At 37.7% G+C, this 24,782-nt stretch overlaps 2 protein-coding genes across 4 annotated transcripts in view; one reads left to right on the forward strand and one right to left on the reverse strand.

Annotated features, from left to right (window-relative positions):
• The window catches only part of CERT1 (ceramide transporter 1), a 150,024-nt gene extending 132,085 nt beyond the window's left edge, over positions 1 to 17,939 (reverse strand). For 2 of the 3 annotated variants that reach the window (XM_017848719.1, XM_017848720.1), the window contains exons 1-3: positions 17,569 to 17,785; positions 16,922 to 17,315; positions 11,805 to 11,939 (exon numbers count right to left, since the gene is read on the reverse strand). In XM_017848719.1, coding sequence (XP_017704208.1) covers positions 11,805 to 11,939; positions 16,922 to 17,315; positions 17,569 to 17,654 — 615 coding nt within the window. In that variant the 5' untranslated portion in view covers positions 17,655 to 17,785. Of the gene's footprint in view, positions 1 to 11,804; positions 11,940 to 16,921; positions 17,316 to 17,568 lie in introns of all 3 variants that reach the window. The other variant, XM_017848718.1, reaches the window with a different exon arrangement.
• Positions 17,876 to 24,782, forward strand: part of POLK (DNA polymerase kappa) — a 94,128-nt gene continuing 87,221 nt past the window's right edge. The window contains 1 exon segment of the mRNA XM_017848721.1: positions 17,876 to 18,029. The gene's annotated coding sequence lies outside the window, so the exon portion shown is untranslated.

The following is a 24,782-nucleotide window of genomic DNA, read 5'->3' on the forward strand; positions in this document are numbered from 1 at the left end:
CTTCCTTTTTTATAGTATACTTACTTTTCATGATTTCAAAACTCTTATCTCTTTAAAATGCTGACAAATTTCCTTCTTTATTTTTGTTGGACATCTGAATAATGTGTTTCCCAGTGTTGCATTTATTCTCGATCTCTTTCATATTGGAAACTTTCCTCATATGACTGATAGTCCTTTGCTGTCTGCTCATTTTTAACAGTAAGGAATCTTCTGACTGGAAACCCAAAGGCTGTACTTAGAGTTTACCAAAAATGGACTTCACCACAGGACAATCCAGTTGGGCTACCTTGTTAGGGAAGCTATATTGTTATCTTTAGGTCAAAACTCTTATGCTAGTCAGATTCTTAGAAAAGACCCCAGCAACCTCCTGTCCTGAGGATTAAAGTTTGTTGGCCAGAGTTTGGAAGTTGGGGAATAGTGGAGGGATAGGGTTGTGTGAGGCTCAGTAGCTAGTTTGCTTGCTTCCCTAATCTGTATTCAATGTGATACCTTGATTTCAATTGTATCTGGTGCCTACTCCTCTACCCTCCAAGACCAGAGACCCACGATTTTATTCTCTCTATAGAGGTCCAGTGTGGGGAGGAAATATCGAGATTTGATTGTTTCTTAAATTGACATATAACTCATCCTCCTTACACACTCCACCTTCAACACCCCATTCCAGGAGGTATCCAGAACTGCTACAATGTTATATAATTATGATGTAAATCTAGTTTTGAGCTTCCCTAACTGATAGTTTAGGATCTGGGTTTCTCAGATTTACTAACTCACTTAGCACTTGACCATTTCCAGTTTCTACAATGCTGTCTTCTGTAGTCTCCTCTCTTGTCCACCCTGTCTTTTGGGATTTCAACAGTTTTTAGCCCCATTTCTTTTCTTCATAAGGAAGAAGATAAACTAGATGTACCTTTATCTGGATGAAATTCCTACCTTTTAAAAAGCCAAGTGAAACTATCTGATGTCTTTCACAACAGGAGACAACCTTACTTTATGAAACTGGGTTTATCCGTAAGTTTTCAGGAATCATTACCCTTTCCTATCTCCCACCCTCGAGACATTATCACTTTACAGACTGTCTTAAAATCAAGATTCAACTGGTCATGGCTTCTCAATCTTTTGGTTCCTTATAATGAATTTATAAATAACCTTTTTCAAGTGATGAATCCTCATTAGAGGGAAAGTGTATTTTTAAAATACATAATTGTTGGATAATATATATTCTCTAAATTGGAGACCAAGAGAATAGCTCAGCTTTCTTTATCAGCCACAATTTTCTTCCTTCAATAAAGACATGACAAGGTGCAGTGGCTCATGCCTATAATCCCAGAACTTTGGGAGGCTGAGGCAGGCAAATTGCTTGAGTCCAGAAGTGCAAGACTAGCCTGGGCAATATGGTCAAACCTTATCTCTACAAAAACACACAAAAATTAGCCAGGCATGGTGACGCATGCCTGTAGTCTTGGCTACCCGGGGGGCTGAGGTAGGAGAATCACTTCAGCCCAGGAGGTAGAGGCTTCAGTGTACCAAGATCACACCACTGCACTCCAGCCTGGGCAACAGAGTGAGACCTTATCTCATTTACAAAAAAAAAAAAAAAAAAGAGAGACCAAACCTACACAGCACTCACTCCAAGGAAGCTAAACAGGAATACCAGCTCCCCTGGTGAATGCACTACATAACGAGTTGTCAGCAAGTTTTAAATTTAAGGCTTTGTCACTTTAAACAACAGGGTGCCACTGTAGACCCAACGTAAAAAATAAAAATTTAAAAACAGTGAGAAATGTTGCCTCTATATACATAACATAGAAAAAAAGTAAATAATAATGCTGTTAAGAACTCAGAGCAAAAAGTCATCAAAATACACATTCACATAGGTCTTAACTATAGATAAGTTTTTAGTGTTGGTGACAAAAATCAGTCTCTCAGATTGGGAGAAAATATTTGCCAAACATGTACCTGACAAAAGTTATGGTATCCAGAATACATATGAAGAATTCTCATAACTCAACATTAAGACAACAAACACAAGATATTTAAACAAACATCACAAGAGCTACAGATAAGCAAATGAAAAGATGTGCAACATCATTAGTCATTAGGAAAATGCAAATGGAAACTACAATGAGCTATCACTACATACCTACTAGAATAGTTAAGATAAAAAAAAAAAAGTGACAATACTGAATGCTGACAAAAATACCAAGCAAATGGAATTCTCACACAATGCTAGAGAGATGGTAAACTGGTACTGCCACTTTGGAAAACAGTTTCACAGTTTCTTACAAAGTTAAACACAGTTTCTTATAAAGTTAAACATATACTTACCTTACAACCTAGCAATCCCATTCGTAGGTATCTACCCAGGAGAAATGAAAATATGTTTATGCAAAGACCTGCATGCACACGTTTAGAGCAGCCTTATTTATTGTATCTCAAAACTGGAAATAAACATATATCCATCAACTGGTGAAGGCATAAGCAAAATATGGTACATCTCTATAGTGAAACAGTATTCAGCAAGAAAAAGCAACAACATGGATAAGTAGTAAAAGCATTCTGCTAAGTTAAAAGCCAGACACAAAGAGATGCATACTATAAGATACCATATATGTAATATGCTGGAACAGTAGTTACCAGAGGTTGGGGACACAGAGGTAACTGACTACAATGGAGCAGAAGAGAACTATCTGGGATTATGGAAATATTTTATATACGGATGTGGTAATGACTATATGACCGTATACATTTGTGAAAACTATAACTGTATACTTCAAAAGTATGTATGTATTTACTGTATGTAAATTGTATCTCAATAAATGTGATTTTTTAAAAGGCACAACATATTTCTTTTTTAAAAAAAGACATAGAATAAGGAAAACCAAAAAAAGGTAGAAAACAATAAACAGAACAGAGAAAAAAAGAATATCTAGAATACACAGAAAACATATAAAGAGTTAACTATTTTTTTAGGTTGGTAAATAGAACTGTTTGGTGGAAGAAAATTTCTAAACACAGTTGCATGAGAATCTGTTCAAACAGGACACACTACATATCCTGGCTCTAATGAGTCAACTGCATCTTCGTCCCCCTTTGATAAAAGGGTTTGACAACTTCTCCTGTCCTTTTAATTTTTTAACTGTAGGCTTTACTCCCAATACAAACATTTCACAAAATAAATTTGAGAGCCTACTACTGTGTACCAAGAATTGTACAAAGTACTTTTATATGTTCTTTTAATTACATAATCATTCCATACTTAGATATTATCCCCTTTGTTTAATCAGTTAAGGAAGCTGAAAGCTCAGAGAAATTTAGTAATCTGCCAAATGTACCTTTGGCTGTAAAAAGTGATATGGTTCGGCCACGTCCCCACCCAAATTTTATCTTGAATTGGAGTTCCTATAATCCCCATGTGTTGTGGAAGGGACCTCATGGGAGATAATAGAATCATGGGGGTGATGGTTTTATAAGGGGCTTTTCCTCCTTTGCTTGGCTCTCATTCTTTCTCCTGCCACCCTGTTAAGAAGTGCCTTCCGCCATGATTTTAAGTTTCCTGAACCTCCCCAGCCAAGCAGAACTGTGAGTCAATTAAACTTCTTTTCTCTATAAAAAGAAATACCCAGTATCGGGTATTTCTTCATAGCAGCATGAGAACAGACTAATACAGTAAAGTGGTACCGTAGAGAGTGGGGTGCTGCTATAAGGATATCTGAAAATGTGGAAGCAACTCTGGAATTGGGTAACAGGCAGAGGTTGGAACAGTTTGGAGGTTCAGAAGAACACAGGAAAATGTGAGAAAGTTTGGAATTTCCTAGAGACTTGAACGGCTCAGAAGATAGGAAGATGTGGGAAAGTTTGGAACTTCCTAGAGACTTACTGAATGGTTTTGACCAAAATGCTGATAGTGATACGGACAATGAAGTCCAGGCTGAGGTGGCCTCGGATGGAGATGTGGAACTTGTTGGGAACTGGAGCAAAGGTGACTCTTGTTAAGCTTTAGCGAAGAGACTGGCAGAATTTTGTCCCTGCCCTAGAGATCTATGGAACTCTGAACTTGAAAGACATGATTTAAGGTATCTGGCGGAAGAAATTTCTAGGTGGCAAAGCAGTCAAGATGAAGCAGAGCATAAAAGTTTGGAAAATCTGCAGCCTGTTGATGTGACAGAAAAGAAGGACGCATTTTTTGGGGAGAAATTCAAGGCTACTGCAAAAATTTGCATAAGTAACAAGGAGCCAAATGTTATCATCAAGACAATGGGGAAAATGTCTCCAGGGCATGTCAGAGACCTTCATGGCAGCCCCTCCCATCAAATACCTGGAGGTCTAGGAGGGAAAAATGGGTTTCCTGGGCTGGGCCCAGGGCCTTGCTGCTTCGTGCATTCTTGGCACATGGTGCCCTGTATCCCAGCTGCTTCAGCTCCAGGTGTGGCTAAAAGGGGTCAAGGCTACTGTGAGAACAGTTCAGGCCATTGCTTCAGAGGGTGCCAGCCCCAAGCCTTGGCGGCTTTCCCATGGTGCTGGGCCTGTGAGTGTAAAGAAGTCAAGAATTGAGGTTTAGGAACCTCGGCCTAGATTTCAGAGGATTTATGGAAACACCTGGATGTCCAGGCATTAGTTTGCTGCAGGAGTGGTGCCCTCATGGAGAACCTCTGCTAGGGCAGTACAGAAGGGAAATGTGGGGTTGAAGCCTCCCCCCACACAATCTTCACTGAGGCAATACCTAGTAGAGCTGTGAGAAGAGGGCCACCTTCTTCCAGATCCCAGAATGGTAGATCCACTGATAACTTGCACTGTGCACCTGGAAAAGCTGCAGACACTCAATGCCAGCCTGTGAAAGCAGCCAGGAAGGGGGCTTGTACTCTGCAAAGCCACAGGGACGGAGCTGCCCAAGGCGGTGGGAGCCACCTCTTGCATAAGTGTGACCTGAATGTAAGACATGGAGTCAAAGGAGCTCATTTTGGAGCTTTAAGATTTGGCTGCCTGCCAATGTCTCCCATTTGGAATGGGTGTATTTACCCACTGCCCGTACCCCCAATGCATCTAAGAAGGAACTAATTTGCTTTTAATTTCACAGGTTCACACAGGTGGAGGGGACTTGCCTTGTCTCAGATGAGACTTTGGATTTGGACTTTTGGGTTAATGCTGGAATGAGCTGAGACTTTGGGGGACTGCTGGAAAGGCATGACTGTGTTTTGAAATGTGAGGACATGAGATGTGGGAGGGGCCAGTGGCAGAATGATACAGTTTGGCTGTGTCCCCACCCAAATCTCATCTTGAATTGTAGTTCGCATAATCCCCATGTGTTGTGGGAGGGACCTGTTATGAGGTAATTGAATCATGGGAGTGATGGTTTTATAAAGAGCTTGTCCCCCTTTGCCTGGTTCACATTCTGTCACCTGCCGCCCTGTGAAGAAGTGCCTTCTGCCATGATTGTAAGTTTCCTGAGGCCTCCCCAGCCACGAAGAACTGTGAGTCAATTAAATCTCTTTTCTTTATAAATTATCCAGTCTCAGGTATTTCTTCATAGCAGTAAGAGAATGCACTAATACACACAGTTAAGGTCTGAACCCAGATTTGACTTCATAGCCCATGCATGATGTTCTAAACACTTTGGAATTAAGAGTTGCTTTATAAATATTTAACAGTCATGTTCCTGCAACCCCTACACAAAATAAAATGTACCACATATACAATTTTCTTATGCCCAGTGATGTCATAAAATAACAGATGGGAATCTGAAGACTTGGGTTCTTGAGTTAACAGGTACTTTGTGTTATGGGTTGAACTGTGCCCCCCTCAAAATCATATTATATGTTCAAGTCTTATCTCCCAGTAACTCTGAATGTGACCTTGTTTGAAAATAGCAGCATTGTGGATTTAATTAGTTAGAATGAGATAACAGTGGAGTAGGTTGGGCCCCTAATCCAATATGACTGGTGTCCTGATAAATAGGGGAAATCTGGGAAAAGACAAATACATAGAAAGAATGCCATGTGTACATGCAGGCAGAGATTGGAGTGATGCATCCACAAGCCATGGAGTACCAAAGATTGTCAGTAAACCACCAAATCTAAGGAGAAACTCATGAAACAGCTTCTCCCTCACCGCCAAGAGAAGGAACCAACCCTGCCCACACCTTGATCCTATTTCCAGCCTCTGGAACTGTGAAACAATACATTTCTGTTGTTTAAGTCACCCAGTTTGTGGTACTTTCTTATGGCAACCCTAGCAAATGAATACATTTTATAATTACCTAATTTAAATGATACAATTTTCTGTAAGTTATTTCTACATTCTAAGCCCCAAATTTCAACAGGTGCCCTTTTTCATGTTTTTCTTCTTCCAAGACCTCTTACTAAATATTTTAAGTACTTTCTACTTCATGCTATTTGAGTTACATTATCTGAATCACATGTTATTGAAAGATGGAATATATTGTTTTCAAATGAACTGCTAAACAGATAAATTATGAGTTCCTTAAAGCATAAATCTTAGCAGATTGAGAGTCTCACTTCTTTAAAAATTCACTGACAAATGCCCCTCCAATGAGAATTAACAACTAGTTTCTTATCTAGTGCTTTTATTTGCTGCATACCTTCCTCTCTTTCCTTTAGTTCTCATTAATACAGTTCAATATAGTAAAACTGCACACTTGAGAAAAGGCCAACTTCTTGGATTTCTCACTAATTTGGAGATCTTATAATGACTACTTACAGCACTAATCATCTTTGGTGATATCTAATTTGCTGAACTTCATTTCCATAATGTAATTTCTCATTTTACAATTCCACATTCAAAAACCTTTTAGATCTGACTGCTATCTGGCACTTTCAAAATTTATGTTTATTTTTGTGGTTCTCTTCAATTTTGAACACTTCCTTCCCTTGCTTTTGTATCTCCATTGTCTGGTTTTTGTTTTTTAGGTATTTTTTTTGAGACAGGGTCTCACTCTGTCTCCCAGGCTGCAGGGCAGTGGCATCACCTTGGCTCCAACTGCGAGGCTGAAGTAACTGATCCTCCCACCTCAGCCTCCAAAGTAGCTAAGACTACAGGTGTGTACCACCACGCCAAGTTGATTTGTGTATTTTTTGATGTAGAGATGGGGTTCCATCAGTTTATTTAATTTTTCCAAGATCTTTCAACTTCCACTCTTGTGGCAACCCCCCACCCCACCAACTTACCTAATCACTATTTGGATTTAATTTTTTTTTAATCCAACAGTAACATTTTCATTACCTTTCAGTTTTCCTTCTAAAAATATTAAAACATAAAACTGGAAAATTTCCCTAAAACCAACCTATGATAAGAATAATAGGAATCCTACTCATTTGGTGATTTGAGAAGTTCAACAAGATATCAGGTATACAAAGGCAGATGTCTAAGGTGAGACATGAAACTACAAAACTTAGGAAAACCAATTCTATCTGAAGATATTATACCAAAAATCTCTACCTGTTTTAATTTTAGTAACTGCAAATAAATTACTTTTATCTTCACCAATGGATCATTAGCAGTTTAAGGAACTGGTTGAAGAAATACTCACAATATAATTTTAAACAGAGGATAAGGAGGAGGACCAGCCAAATGCCCAAAAGAGAGTCCAGAAACAACCTTAAATAAACATGGGACCGTAACATATGATGAAAGTGGTGTTTCAAACCACTTGGAAAAAGATGAGTTATTTAATTAATGCTACCCAGATACATAATTAGTCATGTGGAAAAAAATTAAAAACATCAATATCACTCCTTAAACTAAAATAACTTTCACAGGAATCAAAATTCAAGTATAAATTTTAGATGAAAATATATCTACATTTATATAGAGTCTTTGACAGAGAAACACCTATCTAAACAAGTAAATACAGAAGCCATAATAAAAGATGCCAATAAGAGTATGTAAAAATCTAAGATTTCTCTAGGGCCTAATATAGACTATAAAACAAGCAAAGAAGAAACAGACAAGTGACAATGTGGGGGAAAATATTTGCAACAAATGTGCCAAATGGCTAATTACCATATGAAGAGTTTCCACAAGCCAACAAGGAAAGAAAAACCAAAAAAAGTACATAAGCAACTGGAAAAGGAAAAAGAAATAAAAATGGCTATAAATTATTAAGTTACTCAACCTCATGGATAAAGAGTGCAATTTAAAATAATAAGATACCATTTTAATGTAGCAGTTTGACAAATACTTTAACATTTGCCAACACCCAAATTCCTCAATACTTGCGGGTAGGGAGAAACAGAGGCACTCATTCACTACTGGTAGGAGTGAGGAGTGGTACTGTTTTGAAGGAGTATTTGACAATAACTAAAAACAAATTTTAAAGTACATATTTGTTTCAATAATGACTGTAATAAAAATTAGGCATGATTTAAGTGTGCAAAAACAAGGACCAGGCAAATAAATATATCCATACGATTCAACAGAATGTAACAGTTAATGTGTAAGATATATTAAAACAAGGTGCAGAATGAAAGGCTTAATATAATACCATTTGTGTAAATATTTATGAAAGATATAAACAAATCCTTGTATAGGCTCACACATTTTCTGAAAGGATGACCAGAAATTTAAGTTGGGTTGTCCCTTGAGTGCAAGACTAAAAGCAGCATGTACTTCTTAAACTTTTAATGCCATGAATTATAATTTTATCATGTGCACTTTATTTAAAAAATAGAATTTAAAAAGTAAACAGTGTAAATGTTCCATAAACATTTGCTTTTAACTGAAACAATTACAACTAACATATTCAGAATATCTACTATGTGACAAATTTTGTAGCAGGGGCTGGGTCTTCTAAGTATCAAGCTATAACTGAAGAATTCAACTGTCTTTCTACAAACACTTATTCTACATACAAATAGCTCTTTTACATAAAGTAAGGGAATACTATTTTCCTCTCACCTACTTACTGTCAATTCTTTCACATTAAGGAATAAATTCTCTCAAGACATATTTTCTTCCTTGAAATTATTTCACTCACTTTATTATCACACAACTAAAGAACATTGTTTTTATAAGAGTGATTTAATCATTAAACTAAGAATGAACTTAAAATGGATTAGGCTCTATCAAGAAATGTGGGCTCAGATGCTAGATGCTTAAAATGGATTAGGCTCTATCAAGAAATGTGGCCTCAGGGCTCAAGATCCACCAACAAATAATATAGTAATGAATGGTTATAGTAAAGTCACATCAACTCTTCAAGCCCAGATTTCTCCGTATGTGAATACTATGAATTTCATAAGGGTGCCATATAAACAATTAAACATTTATATTCTTTGTATTCCGACATGAAGTGATATAGGCAATAGCCCATATTTAAGGGAAAAAAATGCCAAGAGATGCCTATTAGTATTTAATGAGGAATATTACTATTACGTTCATTTATTTAACTAAAGTACACACTCTAATTTGTAAACTTCATCCTGAGTTCACTGAATTCAGTTATATTTTCAATTTCCTTTAAATATGTAACACGGAGTCTGTGAATCCACAGGGCAAGGAAAGTTCAAGTTCAATAATATAAATGCTTGTGTTTTTTCCTATCATCTGTTTCATTGTATCTAAGACTACCACACAGATTTTGCTGCCTCATTCATCTTTTTACTTTTATTTCTATTATCTCTCCTTCAAAGAATTCAAATTGTTCCACATTCCTACTCATGTCTTTCACTATGTACCACAATGAAAGTTATGCATGTACATATAGCTATAACAAAAATCATTTACAATAAAGTAACAGTTTTCTTCCTGAGATGGATGTAAATGTTTATTTAAAATTTTCTTTTCTCCAAATAAGCCAGGCAATATTATTATAGTCCATAATTCAAGACAGAACAACTATATCTAAATCCACAGAAACTAGCAGGAATACTACTACTTAGGGAACAATAAAGATAAAATTTAATTCCTCCCCATGTTTACATCAATCATTATACTGCTTTCAAACACTTAAGCATTGAAACTAATAAACATCCAATAATACGCAAAAGAAGGGGCGTGGAGGATCAAGGAAAAACACTTCAAGATCGCAAGGTACATTTCAATCCACTATTCTGTCCCCTGACATGAATAATGATCTATCTCAAGAAAAACACTCAAAATATTAAACTAGATACAATTTCTAAACACATTACAATGTACCACATACCAGTCACAATAAATACTGAGCCTTTATGTTAAAGTTATTTCCTAAAAATTGTCGCTAAGAATAGACAGTAATGGTTTCATTATCAACACTTCCAAACACTTCTTCTGTGTTTCTCTAATTTGATATTCAATTCTAAACTTTTGTTTTCAAACTTTGAATATACAAGCGGGGAAATAATGTAAAAATACTGTAAGATTTTCCCTAACTGCGTAACAAACGTGTGCTAAGTTAGGATTAGATATTAAGAGAAATCTGAAGTATTACATATATATATATACTCTTTAACTTTTGTAAGCCATATAAATTCTATCACAAAATGTGACTTCTCTTTGAGTGAGTTAGTAAAATCTGTATTTTTGTTTTAACATACCCATTTTCAGATTTTAACTACAATAGCTCCCTTAACTGACCTCTATCTAAAATAACTCTCTGGCCTTAGCCAACACTTTTTTTTTTTTTTTTTTTGCCCATGGCATGCTGACCATTCTTAACTAGTATGTTATTTTTTGTATAATCAGGCATTTGTAACTAGTTGGGTTACAAGCTTAACAAGTCAGTTGGTTGTTCCCAAACCTGTTTATGCTCATTTACTTGTTATAGTTCTTACATATCTTAAACATTATTTATGTCTAATGACTATGAGTGCAAAAAGGAACAGTTGTTTCTATATAATAAGTTAAATATAAACTAAATAGGCCGGGCGCAGTGGCTCACGCCTGTAATCCCACCACTTTGGGAGGCTGAGGTGGGTGGATCACTTGAGATCAGGAGTTTGAGACCAGCCTGGCCAACACAGTGAAACCCCATTTCTACTAAAATTACAAAAATTAGCCAGGCGTGGTGGCACGCAGCTATAGACACAGCTACTTGGGAGGCTGAGGCAGAAGAATTGTTTGAACCTGGGAGGTCAAGGTTGCAGTGAGCTAAGATCATGGAACTGCACTCCAGCCTGGGTGACAATGCAAGACTATCTCAAAAACAAAACAAAAAAAAAACAAAAAAAGAACAACAAAATGTAAACTAAGTAGAATGACTCAACAAAGGTGAGTTATTCTTTCAAAAGGTGTTGAATTAGATAAAAGGGACATAACTGCAAAATATAAGGGGAAATCATAAAGTTAGAAGGAGTCTATACTTAGGGTTTTTCAAAAGTTATCTTTAGACTTTTGTTCCACGTTAGAGATATCAAAACTGCAAACAGCAAATCATGTGTGAGGATTGTAAGAACAGCTTCTCTCAACTCCACAAAGAGATGGCATTAGCTCAATGTTAAAAAGTTTATATTTTTTAAGTTAAAATTTTAGAACGTTACCTACAAGATGTATTATTTTTAAATTTTCAGTAACCTACAAAGTAACTGTCCCAGCCTCAACAAATAAAAAGGCTTCAAACATTTTTTTTTCCTGAAGTCCTTAAACCACTTTGATATACCCACTAGATAAAAACTACCTGTCTATGCAAAATAACAACATGTAGCAAAAAGCACAGTAAAATAACTTTATGGAAAAAAGTATTAGAATGTATATTCTACAAGGGCAAGGATCTTTATCTTATTCACAGATGTATCCTGAACATGTAGAACAGTTCCTGGTACGTGGCTGACACTCAGTAAATATTTGTTAAATGAAGAAGGAAAGGAACTTACTGTGATGACAGCCTTGCTGAGACAGATGGATCCCCTGCAGCCATACTCTGTTTCGTCTTCAGATTTGTAGTAACTCAGAGCATTATTTTTCAAAACTACCCAACGATCCTGCCACCCATGAATGTAGTTTGTCCACTGGGAGTGGGAAGGGGAAGGGAAGGGAGAAGAAAACAAAAAAGAGAAGTATTTTAGAAATCCAGACTTTTTAAAACAGCAATGTAATTTTAAAACCAAAACGTGAAAAGTCCAACTTAATTCTTTTCAGTAAAATGATTACAGAGAGTGAAAAGTTGAGATTTTCTAGATTGCATAATGATTTTCAGTAATTTTTACAATATTATAAATAAACTGGTAAGAAACAAAACATACCATTTTCTTCTAACATTTGAAGAATAAAACAAAAGCCAGATTTTGGTTAAAATTATTGTTTGTTCTTTGTGTGCTTTCATCCTCTCCTAAGTACCTTTGTGATATTTATTTTAGTCCTTGTCATAATTAACATATTCAACAGAGAAGTATGTTCAGTTAGGTATGGAGTCTCTCATTTTCTGACACCAAAGACTGCATGAAGCCTTCTAAATCAATGGAAGTATAAAGTCAATTATTGCTAAACTCTACTTTTGTTGTTATTCCCATATGAAAATTTATAATGGTCATAACTACATCAAAATAAAAATAATAATCTTTAGTAAGTTGGCATCAACTTTAACTTCTCCTCTACAGAACGGAATAATATTTAAAATGGCCAATTCTTTTCCAAGTTTCTCTGAACATATATTTTCAAACTCAAGAGTAATAAAACAAAATAAAATTGGTTTTCAAAACATATTGGATTGCCTTCAATACCTTAAAAGAGTTTCTGTGTTGCTAAAGTCTTGCTGCACAGTGAAGATCACAATAAACTGGAAAAGGCAGAAATGTAACCTTTACAGGAATACTTATTTTGCGTGTTTTATCTATGCTCTGGGGTTTTAAGTATAGAAAATCTCAAAACTATCTGCCAATTCCAAAACTTATTAAAATGGATTGCCAAAATATACTGCATTGGCTCAGGCTCTATATCCACTGAGAAATCTTTTTCTATTCTCTAATTAAGCATTTTTGAGATTTATTCAGTTCTTAAATTTTCTTTTATTTTGTATTTTTTTGAGACAGGGTCTCACTCTGTCACTCAGGATGGAGTGCAGTGGCACCATCTCAGCTCACTGCAACCTCCCGGGCTCAATCCTCCTGCCTCCTCCTCCCAAGTCATCAAGACTACAGGTTCGTGCCCCACGTCTGGCTAACTTTTTGTAGTGATGAAGTTTCACTGTGGTGCCAAGGCTGGTCTCAAACTCCTGGGCTCAAGTGATCTGTCTTCCTTGGTCTCCCAAAGTGCTGGGACTACAGGTGAGCCACCATCCCTAGCCAGTTCTTAATTTTTCTAAGCCCCATCATTACAACCCCTGAGAACTCATCCAAGCTGACCATTTAACTCATTCTAGTGGCTCCTAATCACCCACTTCCTTATTTCTAACAGCTTGTGATGTACCACCACTTAGACACAGGCTTGAAATAAATGATAGTTACCAACAAAACTGAATTTACTTCTCTCTATAAGGTGTACTTCCTTCCTTTTTTCCTATTTCCTTGGGGGGGGACTGCTACTTCTGCTCAGAGTTTGTGTATTTGATATACAAACAGATTAGTGTATACAGGATTAAACAGGCTCAACTACTGTACAACTCACGTGAAGAGTTTTGACAAGTTACTTTTGTAAGCTTCAGTTTCTTTCCCTGTTGATTGATGGCTGAATAAAATAATGAAAATGCCTAGCATAGTCACAGAGATACTCCTAAGTGTTCCTTCTCAATATTTATAGCCCATCACCAAAACCTGCTTATCTTTCCTTCATAGTAAACCCTTAAATTTGCCGCCTCTTCTCATTTTCAACTATTCCAATCAAATTACCCAGTTCCTGTATTCTTTACAGGACTTAATCTTTTCGCTAGTATCTTCTGTGTTGTTCATAATTTACACAAGCTTATTTACTTACTAAGCATGTTTGTCTACTTTTCTTACATGTTGATCTTATTGAGTCTCCAGCTCCAAAACTTACATGGACAACTTCCCACTGACTGTCATACAAATTGTTTAGGGCATTCAAGACCCACCATGGATTAATCCTACCTCATTTATAATTACCACACTTCATAAGGCTAAATTTTGTGACAGTGGTCAAGTTACTTACTCTGTGTTCTTTTCTCTGTCAAACTCTGTCTCTCAGAGTTAAGTTTAAACAAGAATAGACTTAGAACAGTGCCTGGACATAGTATTTTCTGAATCTGAGGAAGAGTTATACATGGTTAATAAAGCTTAATCTTCAGCATTTCTCACTAGAACTCTTTCAATATTAGAAAAGGGGTCCCAGCAATTATGTATCCATAACAATATTATGTTCTTGTAAGAGGCTGAACAAACTATATCAGCTTCAGGACCCTCTTCTCAGTAAGCTGTTAGCTGTTATTATGACACTTGGAAGACAAGTTTTTTGTCTTTTCTCTGCTCTCATAATGTTCCCTCACTCTTCCCCATTTAACAAATACAGACAAGGCAATATGCTAGACACTGCAGGAGAATTGAATATTACTGTGGCCAACAGGCCAGCAAACACAAACACAAGAGAAAAAAATATATATTTAGAAAAAAACAAAATGCTATGGGAATTCAAGTGAAGGAGGTCTTGAATGATGGCAAAATACGAAAAGGCTTTACGGAAAGGACAGTATTTGACTTGGACTCTTAAGGATGGATAGAATTTCAAACGGTTTGGTGTGTGCAAAAACAGAAGGTAAACCATGAAGGATGGAGGTAATTCTGAAATTGAATGAGATTATTTTATCCAGGCTTAGTTGCTCTCAAGTCCTACACTAAGGCATGCATCTTTTCCCCACCATGATCCATCACGATACTTGTTATAACCAGATAGAATTATTGCCTATCAAGTATTTTTGGAATCTATACACTTAAGTGATTCATAAGAAATATGCTTCATAGGTATTTCCGTATATTTCAGATTACCATATGGAAAAATGCCTTTTGAACTGGTATATTTCTAATATAAATTTACCCAAGCCCATTCCAAATCCACCCCATTTTGGGGGACAAAGAAAACAAATGGTACCAGGACTTATTTATATTACTCAATGGAAGGAAAAGAACAAAAGCCAAGTTCTGACCCTTGTTTAAATTACCAGGTGAATATGAAGAATTCAAAATATATAATTTACATTTAAAAACATGTACCATACTCAGTATGAGTATATATATTCAATTTAGAATACCCTTGATTACAAAGTTTCCAGAAAACACTGTATATAACCATAAATTGGTAAATCTCAGGAAAATTTCCTTCATAGCTATTAGCAAGAATACCAAAAGCTTTATTCCTATTCATTCTACATAAGAAGCAACAGTCAAAATTTAAGTTATTCACTTTCCATAGAGGTGATCAAATGCATTTGTATGCATTTAAATATCGAGATTGGTATTCCATTTTTTGATCTATAGTATACCCACTCCACATAAAGTAAAACTCAGAGCACTGGTGACTTTTTCCCCCAGTCACTCCATTCCCCCAACCCCCAAAAAACTAATTATCAGTGGGTCAAAATTACAATTTGTTTTGTAAAATACTCAACACATCACAATACTAATATGGCAGTCAGCTTCCCATCTTATAAGCAGTGATGAAACTATCAAAATCACTGAGAAGCAAGTAACCCACTTCCTATTACCAAATGAAAATGTATACCTGCTACACAATGTGTTCAATAGGGATTCCTAAATTATAGGATACATTTAATGTAAAGAAATCCTGAGGAGCTTCTCGTTGCATGAAGGTTTCAATGCAAAACCTTGCACTGAAATTTCAAGAATGATCACAGCATCAATATACAACTAATTTTTCTGCTATACAAATAAAAGTCAACACTTGCAATCCTTAGTTCTGACTACTCATGCCTTTCCTGGTCCCCTTCTCACTAGCTTTCTACAGACATTATAAAAGCATTATATTAAACAATTCCACAAATAATGTCCAAGTGATGTGCCAAAGTATGAATACTGGAAACAGGGTGATTTCTTAATAGCCAGTAGCTGCACATGACATAGTATCTTATGACCAGCTTGTTGAGGGACTGGCCCAGCTCCCCCTCTCCAAGTTAACTGCTAGCTCCAGCCATTTCTAAAAAAGTTTAACAGGAAGGGGAGAGAAGTCAAAAGGCTGTGTGAATCTTCTTCTAGCAAAACTTAAAAAAAAAAAAAATCCCAACCATGTAATATCAAGAGATCACCCATCTGCAGTTCTATAATGGCTGCTTTCCTAAAATTTTGATACACGGATTTTAAAAAATATATAAAAGGTAAAACATATTTTCCTTACCCTGGACCCCTTACCGCAAAAAGAGTTTATTATTAAATAATGCTCTTCTTCCTGGACTAAAGATCAGTCTCCTTTTCACATGTTCCAAGTTACTATGAATATTTCCTGTACCCATCACGTGCCGATTCAATATCTCTATCCTGAACTACGGTATAGGGTGAGGGAGAAAGTCCTCTACATTCATCTGTCTCACTACATTTAACCTGGCGAGTTCAACACCTCAAATTTCAACACCAAGCCGAGTCGCTCCGGCTTCTGTCGAAACAGTTGCGTCCGCAGTGCCTACCAACCTACTCGGCTTGGCATCCTCAGACAGACCAGCCTCTTTTAAGAGGTCCGACTTGAACCGCTCCCGTGCCCAGTCGTTCGGACACCCCTGAAGCCCAACCCGGATTCCTTACACCCGGGACAGCTGCCGTCCTAGGTCCCAAGTCACGGCACGCATCTGGTCTCCCAAATTGGATCCCGGGTTGATACACCCTTTCCCTGGTCCTCGGCTGCCCCCGACGAGCCCTCGGGCAGCAAGAACAGGCCCCCTATATCCCCCCGCCTCATCCCTAGTCGCTGCAGCAGTATTCAGCCTAGCACCCCGGCACGTTCCGCGCCTCCCGCCAGCCCCACCCCACCGCCTCAGCCAATTGCCTCGCGGCAGGTGAGTCCGGCCAGGGGTCCCCTGGCACCACTGGTTGCTCACCTTACTGAGGACCCCGCAGCGCTCCACAGGCGGCCCAGACTCCGTCTCTGGATCCTCCTCCGAGCCCGACGAGTTCCAGCTCTGATTATCCGACATGGAGGCGCGACAGCCGAGCAGGAGACCGGCCCCCGCTCCCTCAACTGCGCCGGAGGAGGCGCCCAGTCCTCGGGGTGAAGGGTCGGGGAATGGCGAAGCGAACAGTGCCAGCTCCGGTGTGGGGGGGAGCAGGAGGAGGGACGAAGTCCGCTCGCCGCGCCGCCGCCGCGCCTGACACCGAGCGGAGCGGGGAAGGAGGACGAGCGATGAAGGAAGCCTACCCTTCCAGCCGTCGGCCGCCGCCGCCGTCTCCGGGACCCCTGCGTTGCGCCCGGTGCTGCCACCTGAACTTAGCCCCCTCGATGCCAATTTCAAATAATGAAGGAAAAGGGAGAAGAAGGGAAGAGAAAATGCGGCCGCTGAGACCCGAGTCCACTCACACCTCCGCTACCGCCGCCATCTTGCTGCCTGGCCCACTATTTTCCCTCCCCTCCCCTGTCCTTTCCCCTCCCCTTCGTCCTCCCATTCTCCCCTCCTACTCCCCGGCCCGGTCCCCTCCCGGCGTCTGACGCGACACGCCGAGCGTGCGGGATCCTCCTCCCGCACCCTACCCCCGGCTCTCCCGGATGACGAGAGGTAGAAAAGTAGGAGGAGCGCAGTAAGGAGAGGGCGGGATAGGGATGCCGCTGTGCTGCATTCTGGGAAGGGCGTTGGTTCGTCGCTCGCCCAGCCTTCTGGGAGTTGTAGTCGCGATCCTGAGGTAACGGGTGAGTATCCCGCGCGGGGATCGCTTGTCGCCTTGGGGACTTGTCAGTCGGTGGGTGGGCTTCGTTTGACAGTTGCGTGACCTGCCCCTTGGCCTCGCTTCTATCCTTGCCTTGTGTGTTTGTGACGAACCCTCCGGGCTTGCGGGCCAGAACGTGAGAGAGCTTTCTGCTGAAGATGACGGGCCTGCGTTCCAGGGCGGCTTGTCGAAAGCCCGGGAGCGCATAGCCGCTTCCGCCTCAACCACTGGATGGGGTTTTGTGAGCTCCTAGTGCCAAGGGGGTTTTCTTTCCACCAGACCACCGCTGTAAATCTCGAGGGTCTTACCCATTAGAAGTTAGAATTCACATTTGACGTTTAAAGGAAGAATTTCCTTAGTACCTTCTGACAAGCACGCACTTCGCATTTTTAGATTTCTAGAGTTTTCTTTGTGGAAAGTAATTTTGAGGTTGTCAGAGAATGAATAACGTTAGAAAGGTTTTTTAAGTAAACCAAGAATGTCAGATGATAGCCTGGGATTTTCTCTTAGTTGTAAATGAATATCTTACTGAGAACCACGTTAACCATGCCTGCCCCTCAAAGATAGGAAAGTTTAGATATATATAAACTTTCTCGTATTAGAAATACCGAAGTGCAATGGTTTTGTGTATACAGGGTATTAGGCAATAGGTGGCTATTTTTAAGACTAGGGTTGAATTAGCAGAAAGACCAAAAGAAGATCTAACAGCTCTTGTCAGTTGTCAAGGATAACTTTGATGATGAGACCTTTGACTTTGTAGCTTCAGTAATTTCCTCTCGTTAGCTATTTTAATATAGTCGAGTTCCTGATAATTGCCAAGAGTAAAATTTGTTATTAAACCTTAGAAAGAATACTTTCTTAGTACAAGGATGGGACGATAGGAGCGAAATTTCGAGTCTAAGGGAAAACGCTGGCCGAGTGCGGTGGCTCACGCCTGTAATCCCAGCACTTTAGGAGGCTGAGTTGGGCGGATCACCTGAGGCCAGGAGTTTGAGACCAGCCTGGCCAACAAGGTGAAACCCCGTCTTTACTAAAAATACAAAAATTAGCCAAGTAGGGTGGCGGGTGCCTGTAATTCCAGCTCTTTATATCCTGGTTTCAAATCTAGGTATGATGACCTTTTCCCATATCCCAGTCTCAAATTTTTTTCTTCCTCCATGGGGGATTAATTACGATTCTAAATGGTTGGTAGCATGAAGCTAGGTTATCTCTATCGTGGCAGTGGATATTTAAGTAGGCATTGCCAATATGTATCTTGTTTTCTTTTACTTCTTTTTCTGACCATCCACACTCCATTTATATTGATGAATTCTTTTACTAATGTCAATTATTATTGTATTATGCTCATACTGCCATGTCTTATTCTGCAGCTTTGATCCTTAAGGTGACTTAGCATATCTGTCTAAGACTTCTTTATCTGTTGACTTTTACCATTTAAGTTTCCAAAGACAGCTGTATTTTTGGAAAAGCGGGAGGGAAGAGGTAGATGGGGGTACTCATTGATACCTTAATGCACTTCACAGCTACTTGAGAATATGTCAGATCCCACAAAAAGTTCTAATATTCGAGAATAAGACAGTGATTTCAGAAATGGAATTTCAAAGGGTGTGTAGGCCACCCTTTTATTCTGTTTCCTGTTGTACAAATGAGAGCCAGGCTAGGAATGTTTCAAGGAGAAATATTCTTACTATTCAATGAAATTGAAAATATATTCCTTTATCTTTTACTCGTATCTGTTTGGTTTATGGGATAAAAACTTGTTAGGGTAGTTAGTATTTCATAGGCTTCACTATAACATTGAAAACCTTTTAGTCTAAAAATCACACAGTACAGTACACTGATGAACAGTATTAGTGCCCACTCTTGGCATGTACACATGTTCTTTCTTTCGTTTTTATTTTGCTTAGCTTTTGAGTCGCTTTTCCTGTTAGATTGAGAAATTATTTTATTAATATTTTAAAGGCATACTATATAAAGCAGTGTGGTCATATCTTATGTATCAGTAGAATCCTCATGATAGTTACTTTGTAAACGTGTTTTGCTTCTTGTTTTTTTCTAACCCTTTTATTGTTTCACTTCTATAATTTCAAATCCTTTTCTTCTTAGTCAAATAGGTTGAAAAAATATTTTTATAGAGCATACATGTTGCTATGGTGATAGCTTATGAAAATATAGTTTATCCCTGTTTAAGATCTTTATTAAGATCTTGCCGTATGATCATCTGACTAAGATACTATAAAAGTAAGATATAAACCACTTCTGTAGTCATTGTTTTCTAGCATTTTACTGTCTAGGTATTCTGACAATAATTATGTGTAGAAAGTGAATAAAGATTTTAAATTGCCTGTGACGTAGGAGGTTTTCAGTAAATAATAACCGATAAATGAAATAAGTTTAGCCTGGTTGATAATTGAAGGGAAGTTGTAGGAACTGCAATTAACAAGGCCCAAGAAAAAAATCACCAGCATGATTAAAATCAGTCAGAGACCAAAGAATCAAATAACATTATAGCTTTTTGTAAGTAGCAAGTGTCATTTGCTAAAGGCCTACAAAATGTCAAACATTGTTTTAGGTTCATTTGATTTATTCACTCTTCACAAAAATCCTGCAAGGTAGACATTATTCTTATTTTACACATGAGGAAATTAACATTCAAAGAAGTTAAGTAAATTGCCCAGATCATCGCTAGTGAATAGTCTAGTTCAGACTTTGGACTTTAGACGCTTGTAATACATAACTTTTAATATGTATAGAATTGATTTTAGATTTAAGAAAAGTCACTCGGGCATAATGGTACATACCTATAGTCCTAGCTGCTCGGGGTGCTGAGGCGACAGGCTAGCTTAACCCCAGAGGTTTGAGGCTGTAATTAGCTGTGATCGTGCTAGTATACTCCAGTGTAGGTGACAAAGTGAGACCCTGTCTCAAAAAACAAATTTCCCAAACACTATTATCCCAAATTATTTTAAATGATTAAACATTTGAGAATCTGTCAGAGCCAGATAGATTACATTCTAGGTGTGTTACATAGTTTTTCTTTAGTTTAACGGTTTTCTTAAAAGAAAATTCACCCACATACATTTTTAAGGTACAATAACATACAGCCAGTTTACAGTTCTTTTCTTGCTAGTGTATACTAGCAAGTATATGTTCCAATTACCCATAAATAATTTAAATGATCTCTGGAGCCTCTTGCAACTATCACCTTGGCTTGTGTTGCTGCTAAAAGGAATAATAACGTGTTGATTTTAATGTTTAGTATTATCAGGAAAAATAGACATTGTCATTTACTATCATTTTATTTTTTATATTTTGGTCATTTTATGAATAGTCCTGAGAAGCAGCAATAAAGGGATAGTGGAAAACAACTTTATTAGAAATTATAATAAAATAAAATATAGCAAACTCAAGTTTTTATTCCATATATTCTTGAAATAGGGAGGCCTCAAGCAGTCCTCCTGCCTTGGCCTCTCAAAGTGTTGAGATTTGACGTGAGCCCACATGCCAGGCCCGATATTCTTTTTTCTATGGCTAAATTCCATTGTGTATATAGACCACATTTTCTTTATCCATTCATCCATTGATGGTTGATTCCATATTTTAGCTATTGTGAATACTGCTGTAATAAAACATGTGAGGTCAGATATCTCTTCAATATATTGATTTCCCTTTTGGATATATATCTAGTAGTAGAATTGCTAGATCATATAGTAGTTCTACTTTAAGTTTTCTGAGGAACCTCCATACTGTATTCCATAGTGACTGTACTAATTTACATTCCCACCAACAGTGTAGCAGGGTTCCCCTTTCTCCACATCCTTGCCACCATCCATTCCCTATCTTTTTAATAAAAGCAATTTTAGGCTGCCCATGATGACTCATGCCTGTAATCCTAACACTTTGGGTGGCTGAAGTGGGAGGATCACTTGAGCTGCTCAGGAGTTCAAAACCAGCCTGGGCAACATAGTGAGACCTCGTCTCTATTATAATAATACTTTAAAAAAATGTTTAAGCCATTTTGACTGGGGTAAGATGATACCTTATTGTGGTTTTGAATTGCATTTCTATGATGATTAGTGATGTTGAACATTTTTTAAATTTAACTCTTGGCCGTTAGTATGCCTTCTTTTGAGAAATGTCTATTCTTTTGCCCATTTTTAAATCAGATTATTTTTCTTTTATTGAGTTGTTTGAGCTCCTTATGTATTCTGGTTATTAATCCCTTGTCAGATGGATAGTTCGCAAACATTTTCTCCTGTTCTGTGGGCTGTCCCTTCACTTTCTTGATTATTCACTCTGCTGTGAAGAAGCTTTTTAGCTTAATAGAATCTAATTTGTCTATGTTTGCTTTGGTTGTCAGTGCTTTTGCGGTCTTACACAGAAAAGTCTTTGGCCAAGCCAGGAGTTGTGCCTCATGCCTATAATCCCAGCCCTTTGGGAGGCTGAGGCAGAGGCTTGCTTGACCCCAGGAGTTTGAGACCAGCCTGGACAACACAGGGAGACCCTACTTTCGCAAAAAGAATTTTAAAAGTTTAAAATTAAAATAAAATTAAATAAAAAAATTAAAAAATTAAATGTTTAAAAATAAATAAAGTTAAATGAATAAATAAAATTAGCTGGATGTGGTAGCACACACCTGTGGTCCCAGCTACTCAGGAGGCTGAGGTGGGAGGATCGCTTGAGCCCAGAAGGTCAAGGCTATAGAAAGCTGTGATTGCGCCACTGCATTCAAAGCCAGGTGACAGAGTGAGACCCTGTCTCCAAAAAAAAACCAAAAAACCAGCATTTGGCCAGACCTATGTACTGGAGTATTTCCCAGATATATTTTTCTAGTAGTTTCATAGTTTCAGATCTTAGATTTAGGTTTCTAATCCATTTTGATTTGATTTTGTATCAAAATCAAAAGAGATGAGGAAGAAATATCTGAGAGATAGTCTCATTCTTCTGCATCTGGTTATCCAGTTTTCCCAGCACCATTTATTGAAGAGACTATTCTTTTACTATGATATGTTCTTGATTGCTTTGTCAAAAATTAGTTGGTTGTAAATGTGTGGATTTATATCTGGGTTCTCTATTCTGTTCCATTTGTCCATGTGTCTATTTTCTTGCCAGTATTATGGTCATTTGGTTACTATAGCTTTGTAGTATATTTTGAAGTCAGATAGTGTAATGCCCCCAGCTATGTTCTTTTCCCTTAGGACTGCTTTGGCTATTCAGAGTCTTTTGTGGTTTTATATACATTTTAGGATTCTTTTTCTATTTCTGTGAAGAATGTCACTGGTATTTTGATAGAGATTGCATTGAATCTGAAAATTGTTTTTGGTAGTATTGTCATTTTAACAATATGCTTCCAATTCCACAAGCTTGGAATATCTTTCCTTTTATTTGTGTCTTCAATTTTCTTCCGTGTTTTGTAGTTTTCTTTCATAGATCTTTCACTTAAGGTAATTCCTAGGTATTGTATATTATTTGTAACTATTGTAAATGTTATACTTTAGCAGCAAACAATATGAAAAAGAAATCAAGAAAGCAATCTAAATAAAAAATGTCTGTACTGACTTTTGTATGTTAATTTTGTATCCTGAAACTTTACTGAATTTGTTTATCAGTACTTAACAGCTTTTTGGTGGAGTCTTTAGGGGTTTTGTAAATATAAGATTATGTTGCCTACCAACAAAGATAACTTGACTCCTTCCGTTGCAATTTAGATGCCCTTTATTTCTTTCTCTTGTCTGATTGCTGTGACCAGGGCTTTCAGTATTATGTTAGGTAACAGTGGTGAAGGTGGGCATCCTTGTCTTGTTCCAGAACTTAGAGGAAAGGCTTTCAATATTTCCCCATTCAGTATGATGCTAGCTGTGGTTTTATCATATGTGGCCTTTATTATCTGGGGTTATGTTCCTGCTATATCCAGTTGGCTGAGGGTTTTTATCATAAAGAGATGATGAATTTGTCCAATACTTTTTCAGTGTCTATGAAAATGGTCATATGTTTTTTGTTCTTGATTCTGTTAATGTGATGTATTATGTTTATTGACTTGAATATGTTGAACTATCCTTGCATCCCTTGGATGAATCCCACTTGATCATGGTAAAGGATCTTATTAATGTGATTAGCTAGTATTTTGTTGAGAATGTTCATCAGTAATATTGGCCTATAGTTTTCTTTTTTTGTTGTGTCCTTATTTGGTTTTGATATCAGGGTAATGCTGGCCTTGTAGAATTAGTTTGGAAGTATTCTCTCTTTGATTTTTTATTTTTTATTTTTATTTTTTTTTTGCGGGGTGGAGAGTTTGAGTAGAAGTGATGTTAGTTATTCTCGAAATGTTGGGTAGAATTCAGCAGTGAAGCAATCAGGTTCCAGGCTTTTCTTTGATGAAAGACTTTTTATTGCAGCTTCCATCTTGTTACTTACTGGTCTGTTCAGGTTTTCAGTTTATTCCTCTTTCAATCTTGGTAGGTTGTTAAGTGTCCAGGAATTTATCCATTTCTTCTAGCTATTCCAATTTGTTGCGTATAGTTGCTCATAACAGTATATAAAGATTCTTTGTATATCTGTGGTCTCAGTTGTTATGTCTACTTTTCATTTCTGTTTTATTTATTTGAATTTTCTTTTCTTTGTCTAACTAAAGTTTTGTCAATTTCATCTATCTTTTGTTTTTTTTTTAACTTTTTTATATCTTTTTTTTCTTCATTTCATTTTTTTTATTATTATTATTATACTTTAAGTTCTAGGGTACATGTACATAACGTGCAGGTTTGTTACATAGGTATACTTGTGCCATGTTGGTGTGCTGCACCCATCAACTCGTCAGCACCCATCAATTCATCATTTATATCAGGTATAACTCCCAGTGCAATCCCTCCCCCCTTCCCCCCCCCATGATAGGCCCCGGTGTGTGATGTTCCCCTTCCCGAGTCCAAGTGATCTCATTGTTCAGTTCCCACCTATGAGTGAGAACATGCGGTGTTTGGTTTTCTCTTCTTGTGATAGTTTGCTAAGAATGATGGTTTCCAGCTGCATCCATGTCCCTACAAAGGA

This window comes from Rhinopithecus bieti, unplaced genomic scaffold (genome assembly GCF_001698545.2).
Source record: "Rhinopithecus bieti isolate Rb0 unplaced genomic scaffold, ASM169854v2 scaffold_30918, whole genome shotgun sequence".
NCBI lineage: Eukaryota > Metazoa > Chordata > Mammalia > Primates > Cercopithecidae > Rhinopithecus > Rhinopithecus bieti.